This window comes from Notamacropus eugenii, chromosome 1, assembly GCF_028372415.1.
Source record: "Notamacropus eugenii isolate mMacEug1 chromosome 1, mMacEug1.pri_v2, whole genome shotgun sequence".
NCBI lineage: Eukaryota > Metazoa > Chordata > Mammalia > Diprotodontia > Macropodidae > Notamacropus > Notamacropus eugenii.
The window spans coordinates 246,565,829-246,591,470 of NC_092872.1; the positions used below are offsets into that span (position 1 = coordinate 246,565,829).

A 25,642-nucleotide genomic window follows, 5' to 3' on the forward strand; every position below is an offset into this window, starting at 1 on the left:
GTTTTTAAAAATCTGTTTCACCTTTAAAACCAGAAAATAATTTGCCTTTGGAAATTTCATCGCATGAAATATTCTACCTACCTCCTGATACAGAGGTGATAGAATCAAAAGTTCAGATTGCAACACGTGTGTGTGTGTGTGTGCGTGTGTGTGTGTGAGAGTGTGAGAGAGAGAGAGAGAGAGAGAGAGAGAGAGAGAGAGAGAGAGAGAGAGAGAGAGAGAGGTAATGAGAGAATTTGATTTCCTTATAGAATCTGACAATAAGGTAAATTTGGGAGCCTGTGGGTTGATTCATTAGTTCTCATCCTATTGCTTTAGTGACCTATTTTTCTAATGGTACTTAGGCCTCATACTTAATACTTAATAAATGTTGATATTGAATTATTTGCCCTGATCCCTGTGAGTAGAGGCACAGCTATTTGAAAATATTAGGTAATCCAGGAATGCTTTGAGTAAACTTGCCTTTGGATTGTAGGTTAGAGATTCATTGAGGCACACGTAGTAGTTGTTACACCCATCCTCTAGGGTCCCATCCTGACAGTCTTTCATGTTTGGCCTTGCTCTTAGACTGACTGATAGAGGAGAGGGTAACTCACTTGCAGATAATTAAGTTGACCATACATAGGAAATAGAAGATAGCTTAAAATCCATTAATAGTAACTCAGAGAACTCATAAGGTCGGAAGGGGAAGTTTCTGGGTATGTGTGTAGGGACATGTCTACCTTGAGACTTCTGTTTCCTCAAGGCCCAAGCTGTACGTGACTGACTATGCCTCAGCTGTGTTCCTGAATTAATTCTGACTCATCGAATTCATTTGCTAGTACTGCTTTTTTCTGGCCAAGTCTGGGTGGGATGAGATTTGAAAGTGCATGGCTCCTGTTTCCTTTTGCTAGGTCCTGTCATTTACCAAATGTCATTTAGCACGTGGAGATGGATAGGCTCTGAAACCAGTCTTTAAACTGGGGAAGGCTGGCCTTGAAGGTCTCCATGTTTTGTTCCCCCACCTCCCACTTCAGGAAGAAGGCGAGCTCATCATTGAAGGGCTGCTGAACATATCCTGGGGACTGAGGCGACCCATCCGGCTCCAGATGCAGGATGATAATGAGAGAATCCACCTCTCAACAGCCCCGTGGAAGAAAGACCTACCTACTATAAGCCAGTGAGTGGTCCAAGGGAGAGGGAGCACTCCTGAGGCCCCCCAGATGCTCCACATGACATCCCCTTGCTAACCTAGACATTCATCCAGCCTTCTTTGTGGAAGCCAGGTATGGGGAAAGAACCCAGAGAAGTCAAAGGAAATTAACAGAGAGTATATTGGGAGCACTCAAAAAAAGGCGTGGTTTGGCTGAAGTCATAAAAAGACCCCTACTCATTTCAATTCAGCAAGCATATATCAAGGGCTTCCTATGTACCTAGCACTGTGCTAGGCACTGGAGATTCAGTAGCCCCCTGCCCTCAGGCAATTCATAATCATACCATATTGGTATTCATTCTCTTTAAGTGACTTGCCCAGAGGCTACATGGGCAAGATCCTGGACAGGATTCAAATCCAGATCCTCAACTCCAAATCCAGTGGTACAACTCTGCTCTGCCATTTTGCCCCTTCTTGAGACTTGGCCAGAAGTCTCTTACTATCTTTAAGCCTCAGTTTTCCATCCATACAATGAGCATAATTATACACCACCTGCCTCACAGGTGGTGTATAATGTAGCCTTGGTTAAGCATATGCCAGGTATTGTAGAAGAAGCTGGGGATAAAAAGAAAGGCCCATTTCCAGCGACAAAAAATATCAATATGGTGACTGTCTTTTCAGAAAGGGACTTCACCAGGGTGCCAGAGAAACCATCGAAGAGTCAAGCCCTCATGCTGTGGGGAAGTCAGAAAGCTCTGGCCCTGATTCAAGTAAGTAGGGCTCCTCCTATGTGTATAGTGTAATTCAGGAAAGGACAGAGAGATCAAAATATCATATAGAATTGTCCTATAGATTACAGAGAAAAGTGTGACTTCATTTCAGTCAATCAGTAGGCATTTTTTAATTACTCATTGGGCACTATGTGAGGTGCTGGGATAACAAAATGAAAACAAAACAGTCCCTGCCCTCAGGGGACTTATGTTCTATTGCTGGAAGCAACACATAGGCGTATTCGTAAATCCACAAACCAGACATGAAGTCATGGGGGTAGGAAACACTAACAACTGAGCTCAGGAAAGGCCTCATGTAGGAGCTAAACTTTGAAGGAAATTAAGGATTCTGAAAGATGGAGGTGGGAGAGAAGGGTATTCTAGTATGGAGGACACATGAAGATTGGAGTTGGATATGAGGGATAACAAATAGGTTGGTTTGGCTGGATCATAGAATACATAAAAGAGAATAATCAATCAATAAATATTTAATATCTGCTTTCCATGTGCCAGGCAGGCACTGTGCAAGCTCTGAGGATACAAAGGAAAGCAAAAACAGTCCTTTCCCTCAAGCAGCTTTACATTCTAATGGGGGAGACAACACGTATATAAATAGGTGCATTCATGATACATAAAGAGTAGATGGAAAATAATGGTAATAAATCTGGAAAGGGAGGTTGGAGCCAGATTATGAAGTGCATTAAATGCCAAACAGAAGAACTTATAGGGCTGAACTAAGTCACCAGGCAAGATGGTGCTTGTCTTAGTCTAATCAAGCCACCTGGAGTCTCATTTTCTCTTCTTTGACCTGCATGATCACCCCAAACAGTGTTTTCTAATGGATTGGTTACCTCTTGCCCAGCACCCACAAAAGATTACTCAGTAAATATCAGTAATTTTCTGACTAAGCAGAAATCTGACAATCTCTAGTGGATAAGGGGGCTCTGGAACTGATCACTACAATACTGTATAAATTACTTCTCTTAATCTCTGTCTTGTTCTACCTAGTTGAACATAGGAGTAACAGAACTGGTGCCCTCATCTCTTGCACAAAAATTTTATTAAGTTTAATTGTATTAATAAAAACCAGGGAAGTATTTAATGATTTCGTACACACAAGTTCTTTATGCTGTTGTGTTCATTAGTACAATTATTGTCATCCATTGTCCTACCAATCCCTTCCTGGTTTTGTTCACCTTCATACCAGCAGATGCTATAAATGGTGAAGAGGAGACACCACAGCTCATGAGGACAAAAAGTGATGCAAGTTGCATGATTCAACGAAGATCAAAATGCCGCACCCTGGGAGAAGCTCAGAAATTAAAGCGGCATAGATTCTCAATCAATGGGCATTTCTATAACCATAAGGTAATCTCAAGTTTCAGGTACTTTGAGTCCCAAGCTCTAAGTATTTTATTACTCTCCCTCCCATATCTGTGATGAACACTATATTGATTTATAATTGAAGTGATTATTTTATATGAGGTTGCTGGAGGAACCAAAGTGATTATTTGTTTGAATGCCATATTCTAGTCATCCATCATTCCCCATTCTGTAAATTAAATAGATTAGCTTGAGACATGTTGCACTGACCTCAGCAGATTGAATCATTTGGTCAACAGAACTATAAAAGGGAAGCAACTGTGACTATAAAAAGAATGAGGTAATTGGAGATAGGAGCATAGGTGAAGGCTCTTTCAAATTTTGTGGCAAAAAGAGCTCACTGAAGATGTTTCCAACTTAAACAGCTCTCCCTTCTATTTTAAGGGGCCAAATGGTTTAACTGAGGAGCTTACATCTGGCAGCTAAGGGGTGCAGTGGAGTCTTGAACCGGGACCTGAGATCAATTTCTGTCTACTTCCTAGTAGTGTGACCCTGGGCAAGTCATTTAATCTCTGTTTGCCTCAGTTTCCTCAAATGTAAAATGTGGATAATCATAGTATCTACCTCACAGGGTTGTTATGAAGATCAAATGAGATGAAATTTGTAAAGGATTTTGCATACCTTAAAGCATTGTTATAAATTTTGTTGTTCTGTAGTTGTTTTTCAGGCATTTCTGATTTGTTATGACCCCTTTGGGGATTTTTTTGGCAAAGATATTAGAGTGATTTGCAATTTCTTTCTCTAGCTCATTTTACAAATGAGGAAACTGAGGCAAAGTTAGGTGCCTCACTCTGGTTCACACAGCTAGTATCTGAGGCCAGATGTGAACTCAGAAAGCTTTCTTTCTGACTCTAGATCCAGCCCTCTAATCCACTGCACCACCTAGTTGCCACTATATAAATGCCAGCTGTTATTAGAAGATTCATTTAACTAGTATGTAGTTATTGGATATTCTGGGCCCTGGGAAAAGCAATAGTTTAGGAAGCCAGTCATTTTTGGGTTCATTTAAAACTGTCTTTTTTATATCACCCTAATATGGGAGGAGATTAACTTTTGAATAGTCAAGAGGTAAGGACTATGATTTTTAGGCACCTAGGCAATGTCCAGTTGCTTGAGACTTGGAAAAATTAGATACTGATTTACCTCAGGGACTCTGGGGATCCTGTGTCCATCTATCTCAGCCCCAGCAGAATTCCTGAGACCATAGCTCCAAGAACGTAGCACAGTCTCCCCAAATAGAAAATGAGGTTCAAGACTCTTGGACTGAGAGACAAAATTCTGTCCTAACAGAACTAAATACCCTTTCTAGGACCATCGTCTTTCAGGATTGTGATGAATTAATCCAGCCTGGTTTGGCTCTGGGAAGCCCTGGGTCTCTCTATTAAAAACTGGCACATAGTACCAGTCTATCATCAGTCACGATTTTTCCCTCTGAGAACAACTGAATAATCCCTGTGCCTCAGTCTCAGCTTTAGCCTTGGTCCTTATTTTTGTTGTAGATTCTTAACCCCTAACATTGATGACAGAGGACAACTGTGTCCTTCCTCAACATTTCCCTTGTCTACTATTGTGAGAGGCACATTATTGGACTATATGGACCATGGATCCATTTCTTATATTCTTATGACGATCATCAGTTCTGCATGATGAACTGAACAAGTTGTAATGGTTGCTGATTTATCTAATCTTGAGCATAATGACAAGTAAACGTCTCTTTAGCAATTCAGTGTTCAGCTTGCCATCTGCCAAATTGGTTCATCCTGTGGAGCTAGCCAGATAAGTATGTCCTCTCATTGTGAAACATGGAGCACCAAAGTGTCCAAGGAGTTGAAAAGAAATAGGACCCAGCAGGCGATGGAGAGGTGCATTATGGCTTGAACAGGCTGTATAACATACAAATAAGGAACCACAAAGTAAAACCAGAATAAGAAATGGCAGCAGACATTAATTAAGCACTTACTATGTGCCAGGCACTGTGTTAGGGCTATCACCAGAGAAATGTATGACCCAAGAAGAGGAAGGGCTGGTCATGTGGTTAAAGGGAAGAGAGAGTTGATGGACAACCCTTGGTATCTTGGTCAAATGAAAGCAAGAAGGGAAGGATAATTGTGTGACTCTGTGGCCATGGAAAACTACTGCACAGGATGGGTGACAGTCTATATCATTTGAGGGGTAACTCTCACATTGATGTGATCACTAATTCATTTGAATGGAAAGATAGTTCCAGTGGACCCTAATTTTACAGAAAATAAATTACTGTGCATTACAGGTTCACCTATGGGATGGAGATCATTTTTTCCAGGTTACCTTTTGGCAAATAAACTTTTCCAGGATATTGAACTAGAGCTTTGGAGTTAAGCCACCTCCATAGAATGAGTGCTAGTTTCTGAAAGAGAATTGTGTATACCTAACAAAAGCCTCTTTCTCATCTAGGGCTTAACAATACTGTGGGTTTTGTCAGGTTTCCACACTAGGGGACCACACTGCCTTTGAGTTAACATTCTGGGAAGATATAGTACATTTTAGTCATCTTTTTTCAGTGATTTTTCTCAGAATAGTTTTAGGACGCGCTTTTGCTCACGCAGAGATATATCCAAACACTATTTTTATCACAGGAAAGGTGATTTAATTTCCGGAACAGGCAGTAGTTCATGCCCTAGCCTACTGCCTTGACCTTGCCTGCTAGATTCAGCTGTGTACCTCTTAGAATGAAACACTTCATAGCCTGGGCTGGGAAATCTGCCTCATCAGTTTTGGTAGTGCTCATATCACTGTCTGTCTTAAAGCTAGATGGGAGAAGATCAACATGAAAACAACAGTATTGGCAACATATTTGATGTCAAAGACCTTTCTTCTTACAAAGCAGAACAGTCCTACAACTTCACTGCTTGGAAATGGGTGTCTCATTTTCAGTGTTTTGTTCTTCTGTGTTACAGTAACTTTTGTTTTTCTATTTTTATTGGTTTCTATTTTTTAATTAAATTCCATTTTTTCAATCAATAAAAATTCATTTCTTTGCTTCTTATTCCGCTACCCTTTTCTTAAGAAAGACAATCAAAACCTTTGTTGCAAATATGTATAGTCAAGCAAAACACATTCCCTCATTGACTGTGTTCAAAAAATAAATATATCTCTCTAAGTCTATCACCTCTCTGTCGGGATATGGGTAGCCCATTTCATCACAAATTGTTTGGAATGGTGGTTTGCCATTGCATTGATTACAGTTCTAAAGTCTTTCTAAGTTTTTTGTATAAATTGGTTTGTTCTGCCTGTTTCATTCTACGTCAGTTCACACAAGTCTTCCTAGGTTTCTCTGATACCATTCCTTTCATTGCTTCTTGGCACATAATAATATTCCATCATATTCTTCTACCATAATGCATTCAGTCATTCCTCTGTTGAAGAGCAGTCCTTCCATTTTCAATTTTTTCCCACAGCAACTTTGTTTAAAAAAAATTCTCCTTAGCCTTCTCCAATTCCTCTGACTTATCCTACACATTCAAGGGGCTAGTAAGCCATTGCTCATGGTCACAGTAAACCTGCGTCTAAATGCTTGGCATTTAAGCTGGAGCTCCAACCTACCTCTCCAGACTTCTTGTCCTTTGTGCATTCACAGTTAGTGCTAACCTAACAATACCCTAGCATTTCATCTTGGCTTTCTCTGCCTTATAGAAGCTCTCTCTCCCACCTGGAATATACTCCCTCTTTGAATCCTCACCCCCTTTCACATCTCAACGCTGGTACACTTCCTTTCTCATGTGAGATGCCTTTCCTGATACCTCTGGTTATAAGTGCTGTTACCTTTCTCAAATGCTCTCCATTGACTCATTTGTGTAAATGTATCTCCCCCAGAGCTTAGCATCACAGCACACAGAGTAGCTGCTCAACAAGTGAGTTCTGTTTGATGAGAATCTAAACTGACAAAGGCAAAATGACCTTGTCAGAGAATCCTAGAATTCTAGATCTTGAAAAAAATGACCTCAATAGCTTTCTATTTCAACCTAGACCTAAAAATAAATTTCTTACACTCAAAAGTGGATTTCTAGCCTTGGACAGGAGCAAAGATGAGAAGGAAATGCTTAGCACAGTTTCTGGTACATAGTAGGTGCTGTATAAATGCTTGTAGAGTTGACAGCTTGAACTCTAGGACTTCTGATATACAGCTTTGGATCTTTTTCCCTTTTCTCCTCTTAAGGGCTGATGGAGAGAACTGAAAAACAATAGGAAGTGAAGCTGTTTAGGCCTCATCTTATTCACCATACAAGAGCTATTCACGTACGATAGTGGATTAGAGTTTTGGCCTCACACCCGGAAGAGCAAGGTCCAGATGCAGTTTAACCTTTGATACTTCTTGAGCTCAAGAAAATTGCTTCTTCCTGATATGCGGATAAACAGGTCCCCTCACTGAATGCTGGAGAGAAATTAGACCAGTCCCCTAAAAAATGTCTTTGTATAACTAAGACTTTTAATAAAATGCAAAATCTGGCCCACAGTATTTATTTCTATTGCTGAAGCTTACTTCCATCTGAGAAAGGTACCATTGGTACCCAGTGAATGGGGAAAAGGAAGGGAAAGGAATAGGCATTTATATAGAACTTATTATAGGCCAGGCAGAGTGTTAAGTACTTTTAAAAAACATTATATGATTTAATCCTCATGAGAACACTATGAGGAAAATACTATTACCCCCTCTTTGCAACTGAGGAAACTGAAGCAACCAAAGATTAAATGACGTGTCCAGGAGCCCCTAGCTAGTCATTGTCTAAGGCTAGATTTGAACTGAGGACTTTCTGACTCCAGGCTTAATGCTCCGGTCACTGCTCCACCTTGCTGCCTCACTAAAAGAAAAAAAAAAGAAGTAGTTGAGGAAACCTTGGTGAGGTTGCTAGATATTCCTGATGAAGAAGTTTTGTGAAACGTTGGAGATGGGCATCTTCTAGAAGACAGAAGAATATTACTGATCATAGAACCTCTGTATCCAAATTGGGATTCAGTCCATTCTTTTATATGTTATGAATATTTGTAATAATAATCTTGAAATTCCAGAGGGATTTTAAATTTTAAAACCCAATTCCTCCACAATCTAAGCCTCAATGAGAGACTAAATTAGGAACCTTTTGAGACTTCATTAATTCTATCAGGATCCTGGAATATTCTTTAGCGTAATGGTCATCATTTTGTTGTCTCCCTGGCATTCATTCTGGTGTCAGACAGTATGATCATGGTTATAATTGGCATAATATTGGGGTGCCCTGAATATAGACCTCACCCCTAAAGAGATATATATTAGATAGGAAAATATACATACAGAAACAGACAGGACATATTAAAGACAGAGACAGAAGCAGAGAGAGAGGGAGAGAGACAGACAGAAAGACAGAGAGACGTAGAGAAATAGAGATATGAAGAGGGAAACAAAGACAGTGCGAAGCTGAGAGATTCAGAGACAGTCGAGATCTGTGATTTCCTTTGTGTGGGGATCTCACAGTGTGAAAACTCTGCAGGTGAAAGTAAGCAACTGCCTCACAATTTAAAGTCTTAGAAAGCTATCTAGGGTACTGAGAGAGTGAATAACTAGTAGCCAATACATATCAAAGATAAGACTTGAACTCAGGTCCATCTGACTCTAGGTCCAGGTCTCTCTCCACTTCTTCCACATTCCCTTGTCTCTCTAGCATCCTTTTCTTGTGTCTCTGTATCTGCCTCTTTCTTTATGCATGTTATGTGGATGATGCAACATTGATTAATCACTTACTGTATGTACAAAGCACTGTGCCAAATGCTGGGTGTACAAATAGAAAATTGAGATGGTGCTTGCTCTCAGGGAGCTCCCATTGTCACGGGGGAGTAACCCTTATCGTAGATTTCAGCTGCAAGTCCGGTGAAACGATGCCATGTTTCTGAGGATTCACCCCCAAAGCAGAGGGTGATGTATCTTTCTTGATGTCATTGACATTGGTAAAATCATATTACTTTCTGATTTGAGCCATTTGTCAGAGCCAAAGACTTTGGGGACAAGAACTTTCTTTTCTGAGTTTTTGATACATATGACGTTAGCCCATGCAGGAGCATGACCATGCTGTATCTATATAGGATGATGACTGAGAGCAGAGGGCTGGAAGCTTGGCTATTCCCAAGACTCTTGGGTTCAGGGTCCTGACATCAGGGTCTGTGGGGATGTAGTGGTCAAGGTGCAGATAAGAGCCTGGCACAGGCTGCCCCCTGCTTCTCCCCCAGGGTAGGGGGATGAGGCTTGCTGCTTCAGCTATTCTAGTTACCTGTCTTGTGGATGGCAGCACATCAGAAGTTGGTGGTCAGTGGTTGACCCCCACTTCCAGATGTTACTGTGAGGGCTTGGTTGGAAGTATTGTTGGTCATACTGACATACATATACACATACATTTCTTTACATGTATGCAAGTATATTTGTGCATGCATATATGTATGTAGTATGTGTGTTTGTGTGTGTACATACATATATGTATATAGGTTCGGGGACTAGACCTGTGATTTTAGTGGTATAGGTAACTTCCTTTACCGAAGCAGATGGACAACATCTCTGCAGTTTATGATCTTGGAGAGTTGAGTAGAGCAGAGGTGTCAGGTACATGGTCCGCGAGCCATATAAAGCCCACAACACTCCATGTGCCACCTGAACCAGATTATGATATAACTGGGAAATATTGAACAAAATATATAAAAATACAATTGAACATAGATAATGCCACATTTTGAAGCTAAGTCAATATGTGGCTTATAGAGGTCCTTATGTAGAGATTAGCTTCCCCCATTTCTTTCTGAGTTTGACCTCACTGACCTAGAGCATAAAGAGGCTGAAAAGCTTGTCAAAGATCAAGCCACACAGCAATGTATATCAGAGGCAGGGCTTGAATGTAGTTTTTGATTCTAAGACCAGTTCTCTCTCCATTGTAGCATATTGCTTACCAGAGACAGAGACAAATCAATCAATCAATCTTCACTGGAATTCCTAAATAAATATTTACATGTGTGTGTGTGTACACATATACATATATTAATGATATATATACTATATATATATGTGTATATGTGTATATAATATGGCCGTGTGTTTGTGTGTGTGTGTGTGTATACACACACACACACACACACACACACACACATATATATATATATATATATATATATATATATATATATATATTCAAAATATGTTGTTTAGTCATTTTAGTTGTCTATGGCTCTTTGTGACCCCATTTGAAATTTTCTTCGCAGAGATACTGGAGAGGTTTGCCATTTCCTTCCCCAGTTGAGAAAATTGAGTCTTGCCCAGGGTCACTCACCTAGTAAGTGTTTGAGGCTAGATCTGAACTCAGATCTTCCTGAATACAGGCCCAGTGTGCTCTCCACTGTGCCACCCAGCTGCCTGTATTTTACATACACAGGTAGATATAGGTATCTGTGTGAATAAATATACCCATACCTCTAGAAATATAAAGAACACATAGGAGGCCTCTGCATCAAAACTGAGGCTTCTCAGTCCATTTAAAAAATATGATTCTAGCATCTTTCGTAATAATCCTGAAAGTCCAGAATGAGATACATGCCCACACAAGGAAAAAACGTAAAAAAACCATTATAGAGGTCACACTCAGGTTTGGTCCAACCATATTTTGAGGAAAAACTACCTTTTCCATTTGGACCAAGTTGATAATATATGTGAAAAGATAAAGTATGTCTTAAAAAATAAAACGTAAAATGCTGTAAGACATTTTTAATAATGACTGTTATTGTTTGCATCCCACTCCTGCTGTGTAGGACTTCTGTTTAACATCGAGAAGATGATGGTCCCTCTGCTCTTTTGTTTTAGTCCTTAGGCTGTCACAGCCTTGTTCTGGGGATTTTTCAATAGAAATTTGAGGTCATCAAGTCAGTTTAAGGTTGGTGAAATGACTAGGTACTGTCTTTTTGTTTGCATCCCCACTGCTTAGTATAGTGTTTGACCTGTAGTGAGGACTTGATAAATGCTTTTTCATTCAATTTTTCATTCATTCTGAAGGATTCTTATTAGGACTATGGATACTTGAGGACAGTCTCCAGTGGTTTTCCCTATGTAGAGGGGATTGACTGAATCAACCAATGGCTTTTGTGGTTAGGTTCAGCTTTGGTAGGAGATTTCTTTAGTGTCTTTAGTAGTGAGACTCTCTTAGGGTGGGACTATGATTCTCAAAGTGTATGGAGCTTCAGGTAAGGAAGTTTCTCTATCAGTGCAATTTCCAGTCTAGGCAGTTGCCTGGGGCAGTGAGAGGTTAGGTGATTTGCAGCCAGGAAATGTCAGAAGCAGAACCTGAACCCAGATCTTCCTGAATCCAGGGCTAGCACTTTCTCTGTTAAGTCACTATTGCCTTTTTACTGATTCTCTAATAGGATGAAAGATTTACTATAGATTCCAGAGTTAAAACCCTTACAACATGAGTATAGCTGAGGAATAGAGGGTGGGGGGCTGGCATGCCATTTCTGTTCCAGGGGATTAGTAGCAGATGGCCACAGGTGTTCCATGTGAACAGTGAATGAGTTTCTCTAGCTTCCCCTCCATCTGCCAGGGATACCCATGCCAGAGCCTCGTGCCCAAGGTAAGCTAGCACCGTGACAAGAGCATGGATCTGGCTCCTAGTCTATCTAATCAGCAATTCTTGTCTCTCTCAGACCTCAGTATTTACCCCTGCCTATGGCTCCGTGACCAATGTGAGAGTCAACAGCACCATGACAACTGTCCAAGTACTGACCCTGCTTCTGAACAAGTTTAGGGTAAGCCAGTCTGGGAGATGGCATGGTTCACATCTGCTGAGGAGGAGAAACCTAGGGGGCCCCTCTGGCAGTTCTGGGTCTGTGGAGACAAACACTTGTTAGGGTTTTATCACCTAGGCGCCATCTGGGTGGGGGTGATTTGGTGTCCTTTTAGGTAAGGGGTCAGCAAACTACAATTGGGGGTTGGATCCTACTGCCTATAAGCTAACAATGTTTGTGTATTTTAAAGTGTAATAAAACTTTACTTAAAAATGTAAAAGTCATTCTTAGCTCACTGTACAAATACAAGGGGTGGGCTGGATTGGACTCTTGAGCCATGATTTGCCCACCTCTGTTTTAGGAGAAGGAAAAAAGTCAAGTTGTGGGGAAGAGTGCTAAGAAGATAGCTTACGTATTGTTAGGTTGTTCTCTTTGAATAAATTCATTTGGTCACATTTATCAAGTACATATTTCCAAGGTCTTATGATTGATACTATGAAGGACAGAAAGAAAAACAGAAATGAATAAGATAACGGTCTCTGCCCTTGAAGAGATAACATTTTTCAGTGGAAATAGACTTAGCTCTAGTGTCAGACATCTTGGTTTAATTCAACTCACTACGTGTATGTCCATGGGTTTAACCTCCTTGGGCCTGGCATTGGAGAGGGGACACTGAAAGATCTAGTTTCATACTCCTGCAGCAGACACTTACTAGCTATGTGACCTTGACCAGATTTCTTTTTTAAAAAAGTTACTTATTTATTTTTAATTTACAACATTCAGTTCCACAAGATTTTGAGGTTTAAATTTTCTCCTCCTCCTTCCTCTCTCCCTTCTCCACGATGGAGTGCAATCTGATGTAGGCTTTACATATACATTCATATTAAACACATTTTTACATTAGTCCTGTTGTAAAGAAGAACTGTAATCAATGAAATGAATCACAAGAAAGAAGAAACAAAAACAAAATAAAACAAAGAAGAGAGAGAACAAATAGTATGCTTCAATCTGCATTCAAACTCTAATTCTTTCTCTGGATGTGGATAGCATTTTTCCATCATAAGTCTTTTGTCTTAGATCCTTGAATTGCTGAGAAAAGAGAAGTCTATCAAAGTTAGTCATGACACAATGTGGCTGTTACTGTGTACAGTGTTCTCCTAGTTCTACTCCCCTCACTGAGCATCAGTTCATATAAGTCTTTCCAGGTTTTTCTGAAATCCACCTGCTCTTCATTTCTTATAGCACGAATACATTCCATTACATTTATATACCACAGCTTCATCAGTCGTTCCCCAATTGATGGGCATCCCCTCAATTTCTAATTCTTGACTACCGCAAAAAGAGCTGCTATAAATATTTTTGTACATGTGGGTCTTTCACCTATTTATATGGCCTCTTTGGGATGCAGCCCTAGAAATGGCATTGCTGGGTCAAAGGGTATGTACATTCTTATAGCCCTTTGGGCATAGTTCCAGATTGTTCTCCAAAATGCTTGGATCAGTTCACCATGCCATCAACAATGCATTAGTGTTCCAATTTTCCCACATCTTCTCCAGCATTTCCTGTTTTGTCAAGTTAGCCAATCTGACAGGTGTGACATGGTACCTAAGAGCTGTTTTGATTTGTATTTCTCTAACCAATAGTAATTTAGAGCATTTTTCATATGACTATAGATATCTTTAATTTCTTCCTCTGAAAACTGCCTGTTCATATCCTTTGACCACTTATCAATTGGGGAATTACTTGTATTCTTATAAATTTGACTCAGTTCTTTGTATATTTTAGATATGAAGCCTTTATCAGAGATACTAGTTGTAAAAATTCCCAGTTTTCTGCTTCCCTCCTAAACTTGGTCGCATTGACTTTATTTGTACAAAAACTTTTCAATTGAATGTATCCATTTTGCACTTCCTAATGTTCTCTGTCTCTTGTTTGGTCTCAATAAACCTGACAGGGAATCTATTCCTTGCTCTCCCGGTTTGCTTATTATATCAGCCTTTATATCTAAATCGTGTACCCCTTTTGTCTTTATTTTGGTATACGGTGCAAGGTATTGCCTGACCAGATTTCTTAACCTGTTTATGCCTCTGTAAAATGAGGAGCTTGGATTTTGTCAGTCAAAAATTTATTAAGTGCCTACTATGTTCCTGGCATTGTGCTAAGCACTGGAGATACAAAGAAAGGCAAAAACAGTCCTTGCCCTCAAGGAGAACACATTTTAATGAGGGAGAAATCATGTAAATAATTAGGTATAAAAAAGACACATGCATACATACACATACATAAATGCACCCACATTTACATGCATGCACGCATATATGTATATGCATATGTACACATATACACACACATATATACATACATACACATATACATATATATACATATAGTATTCCCCTTTTATGCTTGGGTGACTAAGAGAATAGTGGTGCTATTAAATAGAAATACTTGAGTCAGAAGGAGAAGCAGGTATGCCAAGGGTCAAGATGATGATGAGTTAGGGTTCAGACATACTAAGTGCTATGATGATGAGACATCTCTAAGTCTTGGCCCTAATATCTTGTTTTGAATGTTGCAGGTTGAAAATGGCCCCAGCGAGTTCGCACTCTATGTAGTTCATGAATCAGGGGGTAAGTTTCAAGGATTCCTTCTGAATGGTAACGCCCACAATTGGGTTTGGGCATTTTACTAGGGGACTCTGATAAAATGATGGTTTTGGCATATAGTAGGTGCTTAATATATACTTCTTAATTGAACTATTTGACACAAATGGAAATATGGAAATAAGCATTTATTACACATTTACTACGTGCCAGGCACTTTACTGTTCATGGGAAGCACAGTGATGAGTTGGAAGAAGATGCCCGAGATACTCAGGCTCCTGAATCCCAGGGACACATGCCATCATGCTCATGGATCATTGGAGCTCAGCCAAAGAGGAGGCCAGTTACAGTTATAATAATAATAATAACATTAAGAGCTCATATTTATAAAGCTCTTTACTCATCAAAAAAAAAAAAAGACACAGCGTAGTGGATGATGGGGTTGGAGACAAGAAGACCCAAGTTCAAATCCTTCTCTAGACTCTTACTATATGTGTGACCCTGGACAAGTCACTTATTTCTCACTTCCCTCATCTGTAAAGTGGGGATAATAATAGCACTTACTTCACAAGGTTGTTCTGAGCATCAAATGAGATAACAAATGTAAAGGACTTTAAAATCTTTAAAGCACTATATGAATGCTAGCAATGAGGACGATGAGGATGATGATGATGGGTGGAGTCAGGGTTATTTTCATTATTTATTTATATTATTAATAATAATAATTTTAGAATACCTGCCACTTACCCACTGTGTGACCCTGGGCAATTCACTTAACCTCTGCGTGCCTGAGGCTTGGGACTTAATTACTAAGTCATGTCCACATTGGAGGAAGCTTCCACAATTGGAATTCACCGTCTTCACTTATTATCCATGTACTCCTTCCAGTAGCCCAGTGAGGTAGGGAAGGAGGTAAGTCTTATCCCAATTTTATAGATGATGAGATGAGACTAAGAAAGGCTAACTAGTCACTTAGCTAGAAGTGGTAGAGTCATGATACAAACTTCTTCTACCTCCAGACTTTCCTGAGGCTTTCCATCTTATTTCAGCTTGGCCTCATCCTGTTTCTCTGGTGGTCCTGAAGGATGCTGGAGGAGGAGAGGCTTCCTGGGCCACACTGGTTGACGCTGGCTCCCCCTGATCCCTTTCCTGAGCAGACCTGGCTTCTTAGTAGGAGGAAGTACAGCACAATGGAAAAAATCCTGAATCTGTACTCAGAAGATCTGGATTCATATCCTGCCTCTGTGACCTCAGGAAAATCATTTAACTTTGCTGGGCCTCAGTTTTCTCATCTGTAAAATGAGCAAGTTGGACTAGCTGGCCCCTGGGGTCCCTTCCAGCCTTAGATCTATGATCCTAGAACCTTATTGACCAAAATGAGAAAGGGTACCCTTTGACCTGACAAATAAATATTACAGAAAACCTCACTTCCACATCCACCACCCCTAAGGGTGAAGTCACTGTCAGTTTGCAGCTAGATAAGATGGAGACATGACTTATTTCTGACCCAGCTACCATCTTGTGACTTAAAGCAAATGATCGTATACTTGTCCTGTTTCCTAATTATGGAAATGTTTGTAACTATCCGTCACAGTTAAGCAAAACATTGTCCATGTCCAAAAATGCATGTCTCATTCTGCATCACATTTCTTGCTTCCAGGCAGTGGGTAATTATTCTTCATCACTGGTCCTCTGGAATTGTGATTGGTCATCATGTTTGTCAGAGATCTTAAGTCATTCCTCTTTCCTAAACTTGTTCCTATACACAATGCTGTTGTTTTATAAAGTGTCCTTTTGATTCAGCTCACTTCCCTGTGAATCAGTCCATATCAGTTTTCCCGGGTTACTCTGAAATCCTCTCTCTTGTCATTTCCTAAAACACAAAATAGTACTCCGTTATGTTCAAATACCATATTTTGTTTAACCATTCGTTAATTGATGGGTATTCTTTCCTTTAGTTTCTAGGTGTTTGCCACCACAAAAGCTGCTACTATACATACATACATACATACACACATATGTACATATATGTCATGTACATGTATATGTGTGTGTGTATATATATATATATATATCTTTGGGGATATAGCCCTTGAGCTGATATTTCTAAGTTAAAGGGGACTCACAGTTTAGTCACTTGTAGAACTGGGCACAAACTGCTTCCTAGAATGGATGAACCAATTCAGTTTCACCAACAGCACATCAATGTACCAGTCTTTCTTCAGCGCCATCCATATTTGTCGTGTAAAGAGGACAGTGTCTTTCAAAACAAAACAAAACATCTGGATCTTACATACCTTTCTTCCTCCAGAACGGACAAAATTAAAAGACTGTGAATATCCACTGATCTCAAGAATCCTACATGGGCCATGTGAGAAAATCGCCAAAATATTTCTGATGGAAACAGATTTGGGAGAAGAAGTTCCTTATGATGTAAGTGGGAGTCAAGGGCATAGGGACTAGGGAGAATATGTGTTTTTTAAAGGAAGAACATTTAGTTTCTCTGTCGATAGAGACAGCTGAACAAAGCAGATAAAAGATTTCCTCATATCATCTCATTCGTATTTTGACTGGTACCCCAGCTGGACACCCTTGCAGAGGCAGATTAGCCAGAAGAGACTCAGACTTATGGCCACTCCACCTCTATTGCTTGAAATGGACCAGCTATCTTCCTTAGCTGTGTTCGCCCTCCCACTCCTCCCTCCCCCCAGACAATTGCTCTTACCTCACTTTTTTTCTGCTCATGGAGATAAAACACTTCTTTGAAATTAAACTTTTTTTTTTTTTTGGTATTCTCTTGGACAAACCAGAAAAATTATTTTAACCAGGGACTTTAAACTCGAGGTCAAGATAACTCTCATTAGAGCCCAGTCATTCTGGTTCCTGGCCAAATGATTAGCAAATCTCCAAAATTACCAGTGGGAAAAAGATTAGGCAATCAGATCCCGCAGTCTTTTCCCAAGACAGAATTGTTCAAATGTTGTATGTCTCCCCTGCACCCTACCTCCTCCATTACTATTCTGAGGGCTATTTCAAGTTCAATTCTCATTGTTCATGAGAATGGGACTCTGAACCACTCCCCCTGAGAGACCTGGTGCGAGTGTATTTTCACCATTGAATGCTTTTCCTAATCTTCAGTTTACATTTCCTCTAAAGGATAATAGCTTCTCTGAAAATAATAATGAGACCTTTTTATTTTTCTGCACTCACTATTTAGTCTCTATTACTTAATACCTAGGGATTTTGTCAGAGGCAGGGAGGGGGGAGGGGATAACATTACAAGGAACTGGGATGTCTTGTTGCATTGGAATGCCAGTGAAGCCATACTTGAAAAGCAAAAAAAAAACAATTTTAAAGAACATTTTTTAAAAAATACTAAATCTTCTTGGATCTTCTAGGTCGCTCAGTACATTAAATTTGAAATGCCGGTGCTGGACAGTTTTGTTGAAAAATTAAAAGAAGAGGAGGAAAGAGAAATAATCAAACTGACTCTGAAGTAAGCAGCTCCAAAGACTCCACATAGTAGCTATCCATCAGGGTCACCACATGGATAGCAGAGTGGGCATCCTCCATTAGGATGGCAAGGATGCTTTTCTCTTCACTCTCTTTGGCCAAAGAGTCTTTAGGTAAATTTCAGTAAACCCAGTCTCCCAGCTGTTCCATCCTCATGCTCCTTGGCATTTTGTGTGGCTGCTGTGACATCCCATTTATTTTTAGTTAGAAAGTAGCCTTGAAATGTCTCATCCACGTGGTACAAAGGGAAACCGAGATTACTGAAAATGTGTCCTCAAGGTCAGAAAGTCAGGAAGTCCTATGTCTCTCTGTAATCCCATTATAAACTGACAGTGTGATAAAGTGGAAGGTGGTCTTCAAATATCCAAAGAGCTTTATAGGAAAAAAAAAATGGGATAAGAATTCTCGTGAGGTGTAGGCTAGGCCCAGTGAAGAGATATTTTTAAACAACAGAAAGTGTAAGCCTGTTACGTGTTTTCAGCACGGTTTTCTTAAAAGGAGCCAGTCAAGTAATGAAATTGGATTGCACCAGATGGTGTTTTTAGATCTTTGGAGAGAAAAGTGACGAGGTCTAAGCTGCTTGCTCTCAGGTATAAGATAGTACTTTCCAATTATTTGGTTCCATTTAATTACAGATGTGATTAAGAAGACCTGTTTGAAGTTTAGTGAGAGGAGAGCGTTGAAATAGATCTCAGCTCTACTTGCCCAAAGGAGGAAGGGTAGATGGGGGCCACTCATGGGGAATGTTCATTCATTGCTTTTTATTGTACAGGCAGATAGAGTAAGCCTAGAGTCCTTAACTAGTTTTGTGTTCTTGAGCAAGTCACCTTCACTTCCCCAGGCCTCTTGGATAAAATAAACAGTTTGGACTGAATGACCTTTAATGAGCTGTACTGAAGAAACTTTAACATCCCTTCCCACTCTAAAATTCTGAATTTTTGTTAATTTTGGTGAAGAACTGTACTCACTCTTTTTAAACCTGCACAGGGCCTTGCACATGGTAGTGACTCTAAAAAAATAATCTATTGAGTTGATCTTAAACCTCTCCCCAAATCATGTAATAGAGAGAAAATAACTTTTTCCTCCTGGTTTAAAAAACTGAGTTGAGAATTCACCAGTTACTGGAGGTGAGTGTTTTGAGATTCATACCATCTGGGGGAAATGCGACATCTTCTCATTATTGTTTATTTGACAAAAACAGTGCAGACTTAAAAAAAAGTACAGCAAAAGCTCAAGGCTCCAGAACCCATCACAGATTCCTTTCTGTCTCTGTGTAGCAGTCTCCAGAAAAATAAGGGTGCTGTTGGGGCAGAGAAAGGTTCAGAGAACTGAGGGCATTGGCTAAGCCAAGACAAGGGTTACAAGTGTTTGGGGAACCAGGCTCATGGGCCACACAGCTTGTCATGATAACAAAGCATCTAAGTTTTCCCTGGGCAAAGATCCCACATTCCCTATTGCATAGGCTGTCTAGCCAAACCCTGGGTGAGATCTGTGCGTCGTGTCTCCCATAAGGTTCCGCACTCTCCGCTTGATGATGTTGCAGCGCCTGCAGCAGCTGACAGAGCCAGAAGAGCTGGCATAGCATCTGGTTTCCAGGATGACCAGAATTGCAATGTCTGGATGTGGAAAAGTCTACAGGATGCTACCACCTGAAGCCAGTCATCTGTGGTCTTTGATATTCATCCTCTAATTGCCACTTAAACCAACTCCCCAGAACAAATGGGGAATGGATGCACTATTTATCTGTATGGCACTAACACCTTGTCTCTTGCTATTAACCACATCTCTGCTATCTCTGGAGTTGTTCCCTCATCACTGTGGGGACCAGATCAGACCTTAGGGGAAAGAGAACTTTCAGATAAGGTACCTACAGCTGACACCTTGCTTTTGCAAGAGAATTCCTCAGAGTTTGTCACAACCCCCCTGATTGCCTAGTAGTGGGGAGTAGGAGTAGGCCACATGGTATATGTGAAGAGGAATGATAGGATCTATTTGAACCTCTAGCTGCCTCATGGTGGTAGGTGCCTGAGTAGAGGGTGTGTAAGTAAAGTCAGCCCTTCTGTTCTTTGCCTTGGGTAATGTCTCTGAATAACCTCTCCCCACTGGTCCTTTTGTCACCACATAATTTATGCTCTCTCCTGTTGCTTCTGGAGTATGAATTCACTATAACTCACACAGTGTGGGAGTGCTGCCATGCTGGAAAACACCAACCTCATTATTGGTGGATAGAGGCAACTTTGAAATACAGGTATTTATAACAATGCCTGTTTCAGTACTGGTGTGGCCTCAGGTACCAGGCTGTCATGAATCTCTTCAGTGCAAATCTGGAAGTCAAAGTCACTTAAATTTCTCCCCCCCCACCCCCCCCCCCCAAAAAAGTCAGTTATGCAAATGTTCATTTCAATCCTGGCTCTTTAGGAAAGCAATGAGATTTGTGGAACGTGTATCGGGTAACTCATGATGGGAATGCTTCCAGCTTGTTTTGGCCACTTGAAAGGGGTGTTGTCATTCTGTTAGCATGGGTGTAGGTCCATGGGAAGGACTAGTTTATACAGTGTACTCAGATAACCTTAAGACAAAATACTAAATGAGAAGGGTGTCAGAGGGGAACAAAACAAAGTGCTTTCTGTGGCCCAGGCTGAAGAAGGTGATGCCCAGAGCCATGTAACTACTATTTCTACCTCTGAAACAGTGAGTATAATGCTTATTAATTTCTTCAAAGTGACATTTAAGCCATGAATGCTTGCACTGGGAGAAAAGGACTTTAAGTTCCCAGGAGACATGGTGCTGAAGAAATCTTGTATTTTTCTTCTAAGGAAAAATTCCAGGAATGAAATGGCCCTTGCAAAAATATGCAGTTGCAAGGAACCGCTAGTGGAAATGCTTGGTCAAAACAGAACCAAACCTATAGTCTAGATTCTGCTTTTGGGACCAGATCTCATGACTTGGCTCCCCAGCCATCTTCTGATCCTTTCCCCTAATAAATGGATGACAAATGGATTTCTGAGAGCTCCAAAGTCAACAAGAATTTATTAAACACTTAATGGTCATAATTATATTCTTTGACCTTAACAGTTGCTTCCATGGGAGCATGAGCCAAGATCAGCTGAAACTCACTGATCTTGGCCATGTACTCAAGGGATTTAGGAGAAATCTTTGTGTGCTTTGTTTTAAAAAACATATCTGTGATTTCTTCACTTTAGTAAATTCCCTCTTCTAAGGCAGATAAGTACCTGCCTCAAAGATTATAATCTAAGGGGATTAGTTGCCTGGGTCACTGAGACATTAAATGACTTCTCTAGGCTCCCATAGACCATACAGTTAGTGTCAGAACTTGAGCTCAGGTCTTCTTGACCCTGGGACCAGCTCACCATTTATAATGTCTGATCACCTCTCTGTGAACACTTGTAACAGTTCCATTCTGTGTTTGTGTCCCTATGCCTGATATATAGTACTTTTGGTTATGTTGAACCAGTAAAAGTTGAGAATATTTATTTCAAGATTTTCCAGAAACCTGTTCTGCTCTCACTCTATGCAAGCTGTGGATGAGATCTAGGCATTATCCTAGAAGAGTTTTTATTAACAGAGACTCAAGGAGCCTCTCCCTCAGTGAATGTGGAGGAATAATAGCTAAGAGCATGCTTTCTTAAATTGTTGTTTGCTTATGCATGTAACCGTGTTCCTTGGACCTTCAAGTCTTACCCCCGCAGTATGGGTGTTGAACAATGTTTGGCAGCTACGTCTATTTCTGCTCCCTATTAAAGACAAAATATAATCTCTTAGAATTCCCATGTACATTTCCATCAGCTGGACTGAATCTATAGGCTTTATTTGAGAGATATTGGACAGAAGATATGTAGAATTGACCATAGTTTGTAGGGTAAGTGCCCTGTGATATTCCAGGCATTGGAAACCTATTGCAAAGATCAGCCTTTGGGTTTGGGGGCTTCCTCTAATTGCTCTTCTTTTTTTTCTCTTTTTTTTCCTGCTGTGTACGATCCATTTGTTCAAAGTTTTAGAAAAATTAGCCAAGAGAAGTCAAATAGAGAGCTTCTTTCTGCCTCTACAAGTTTTAGTATTTGAATATAGCCGTTTACTACACACATACAAATAAAGCTTCCATATTTTTCTAAAACGGATTTTATTCTCATTCTTGTCAGACTTAAGTGAGCTAATGGGTTTTCTTACAGGTGGAGGTATATTGGATAACACTGCTGTTGCTGTGATATTGTGGAGCCTGCTAACAGTGGTTAGCGAAAGGACTCAGTCCTGGGGATTTCCCAGCACACCTAACCTGCCTATTCCTCCGCAAGCTTGTGCCAGGAAGAATCCTTCTTCCCTGTGACCATTACTGGCAGGTCAGACATCCCAGTGGGAACCTGACTTTGCTAGTTGCCTAGCAAAAGACCATTAACGAGAACTGGTACTGTGGGAATTGACACCACTCAATCCATGTCTGAGGCCATCCGTACCCTGCTTGTCTTTGCCTCTTCACCACTTCCTGGCACAATAGTGTTCACATAGCAGATGTTTAATGAAGGAATTAAACCTATAGGAGCTTCTGGGAATAGAAGAGAAAGCCAAGGTCATTGTTGATTGACAAAGACAGAGTTCATTCATTATTTGCCAGAGTTAATCTCATATTCTATTTGTTCAGTTCTATAACAGTGCCTCATCTTGGAGTATAGGTGGCCCTGGGTTCTATGCTAATTAAACACAAACCATACAATACATATGCATTGAACAAACATTGATCAGTGAGCATATGTTAAACTCCCTATGTGTCAGTGTGTCAGACACAATTCTGAAGCCTACTAGTGCAAAACTGGTAAACCCTGGGTAAAATACAGGGTTTAGATAAGTGAATGTTCCTGCCCTCAGGGAGTCCCAGTCTAGTAGACTGCAATAGGTAATTATAATACATGACACTTTACAGAGTGTCCTAAATGTCTTAGTGCTTCTTGAAGCTATTAAAGGGATAGGTAAGACAGTTGTTATTTTTGTCCTCAGAAATACAGAGACCCAGAGAGCTTCAGTGATTTATGAAGAATCCCACAGGCAGTAAGAATTGGAGGAGAGATTCCAGTCTAGATCTTTCTGACCTTAAGTCTAGCATTTTATGTTACACTTCTTGTTTCTTGAAGAGAATTACATCTCTGTGTGAATATACATGTTATTATTCATCCACATTTATGCAGTGTTATAATAGTTACAGAGCACTCATTCCATGGTAACAGACACCACCAAAGCGTCTTACCCTAGCCCTACACAACCAAGGTACTAGCAAAATGAGCACAAGGGCAAATCAGTTACATACATATGATACCCACAGTTTAACATATTTATTAAACATCTGTTGAATGCTGGGTGCTAAGGGAGATACAAAGTTTGGACAAGACAGTCTTTGCCTTGGTGGAATTTCCAGTCTGAAAGAGGGATATTACATGTACAAATAACCACAAAATAGAATAATGTCCTAGATAAGTAATGTTCTAAATAGTACAGTAGTAAGCCTTTGCCACAATTAGACTTTATTTTTAAAGAAAATAAATTTAATGCAATATTCAGTTACCAAAAGCATTGTATAAAGTCATAAACTTGTTCTGTTATCAATATGAGTGAAAATAAGGTGTCTCCTATGTGCCAAGCACAATGCTGTGTGCTAGGAATACAAATAAGGTGGAAAAAATTGAGACAGTCTCTGTTCTCAAGAAACTCACACTTTACGTAGCAGAAGCACATAAAGTTGAGCAATATTTTAGATGGAAAGACTGGGAAGACCTACAGTTCAACTTGGCAAGGCCCAGAGATCCAAAGGCTATATCTAAGTAGGATAGATAATGATTCTAGGGGACTGCAGGGCAGGTGGTAAAGACCTAGAAGTCATTAGAAGATGTTAGCAACGCAGATGAAGTCAAGCTTGCTTGGACGCCATCTTGCCATCTTATAGGAAGGAATGGAATTACTGACTCCCATCTTATCCAACCAGTCAAGCAGCTCAAGCAATGGAGGGAGAGTAACCAGGATGGGGGGAAGGGGTCCTTCCTGCTGCAGGGTTGTCTGGAGTGACTTCTAGTATAGTCTGGGGCAAAAGGAAAAAGTAAAAGAGGAGGAGTAAGGAAGAGGACAGTGCCCTCATCAGGAATTACAGTAATAGGTGCAATCAAATCCTTTTTCTTCTTTGGTCCAGTTTCCTTATTTTTAAGATGAGAGGACTGGACTAGAGCAGGGATGGGAAACCTGCTTAACAAACCCTTAATAGAAGAATTTGTTCTGAGAGGTTTGGAGTTAGTCAAAGAGCTGCACTTGCGGAACTAAAGAGCCACATGTGGCCTCAAAGCCACAGATTCCCCGCCTTTGGACTCAAGGATCTAGAAAGTCTAACTCTAAATCTATACTGCAAATTCTCCCAGGTAAGTATCCCTAGTTGCTTTTGGGATTCTTGCATAGATTTAGGTCACCTCACCATATTGGGGGTTATTATCCATGTGCTTCCTAAATGTGGCATCCACAAGTAGAAGAAATGACCAGAAGTTACAAAGAGGCAGATTTAGCTTTGAGTTAAGGAAATAACTTCCTTACAATCAACGTTACCCAAAAGTTGTATATACCGATGCAAGAGGTAGCAGATTTCTTCATACAGTAAGGCTGTAATGACTATATGACAGCTTTGTTTCAGAAGAGATTCCTGTTTAGATATTGGCTAGACCAGCTGCTCTCTGAGACACTTCCAATTCTGAGATTCTTAAAATATGGGGAATACGATATTCCTGATATGGCCTGATGAGGGCAGAGTACAGAGAGTCCAGTGTACAATAGAATACAGTACATTTCCTGTATTTTACTGACTGTTGGCGAAAGCTTGTTGTCTGTCACCTCCACTGTTCTGGACAAAATGTTTTTATGAACACAGACTAAAAGCACATTAGTTTGTTTTGAGCTTGCAGCCCTCTAAAGGAAGGTGTGAGTCAGTTGGTTCCCAGCAGGAGGCCAGACTTTGAAATTCTGAACAATAATTCCGAAAGAGAAACAATTCTGAAATTGTTCAGAAATTGATCCGAAAAAATCTGAAATTCTGAAAGGTAAACGATGGCCTCAATAAAGGGGCTTTGTGGAAGGCGTCCTATTGGGTATTGATACTCCACAACCAGAGTTACCCCCCACCTTACAACCACAGCCACCCATGGGAACTCTGGCGAACTGCAGTATTCTAAGGCTACCTGCTCTTAAGTAGCTGAACATGCAATAATTTCAGAACTTTCTTGTTATGTGAATAGTCAAGATCAATGTTTGTGTCAGATGATTTCAATGGTCCTGGGTTTTACTTTGGTGGATTTTGAAGAGCATCTTTTCTCAAAGCATATCTGCTTCATGCACAATCAACACTCTTCATTATTTCATCTGTCAGTGGGATCCTTGGACCCAGAATGGCAAAATGGAAAGAGTCCTGAGAATCAAAGGGATCCAGGTTTGAA

General features: G+C 40.3%; 1 protein-coding gene across 6 annotated transcripts in view; it reads left to right on the forward strand.

Moving 5' to 3' along the window:
* The window catches only part of RASSF4 (Ras association domain family member 4), a 73,749-nt gene extending 51,447 nt beyond the window's left edge, over positions 1–22,302 (forward strand). For 2 of the 6 annotated variants that reach the window (XM_072628430.1, XM_072628434.1), the window contains exons 4-11: positions 1,017–1,159; positions 1,814–1,902; positions 3,110–3,270; positions 11,971–12,072; positions 14,630–14,681; positions 16,966–17,087; positions 18,053–18,150; positions 19,680–19,868. In XM_072628430.1, coding sequence (XP_072484531.1) covers positions 1,017–1,159; positions 1,814–1,902; positions 3,110–3,270; positions 11,971–12,072; positions 14,630–14,681; positions 16,966–17,087; positions 18,053–18,150; positions 19,680–19,749 — 837 coding nt within the window. In that variant the 3' untranslated portion in view covers positions 19,750–19,868. Of the gene's footprint in view, positions 1–1,016; positions 1,160–1,813; positions 1,903–3,109; positions 3,271–11,970; positions 12,073–14,629; positions 14,682–15,385; positions 15,567–15,703; positions 15,791–16,965; positions 17,088–18,052; positions 18,151–19,679 lie in introns of those variants that run through there. The other 4 variants (XM_072628431.1, XM_072628435.1, XM_072628433.1 and 1 more) reach the window with 3 other exon arrangements.
* The last annotated feature ends 3,340 nt before the right edge of the window (positions 22,303–25,642 follow it).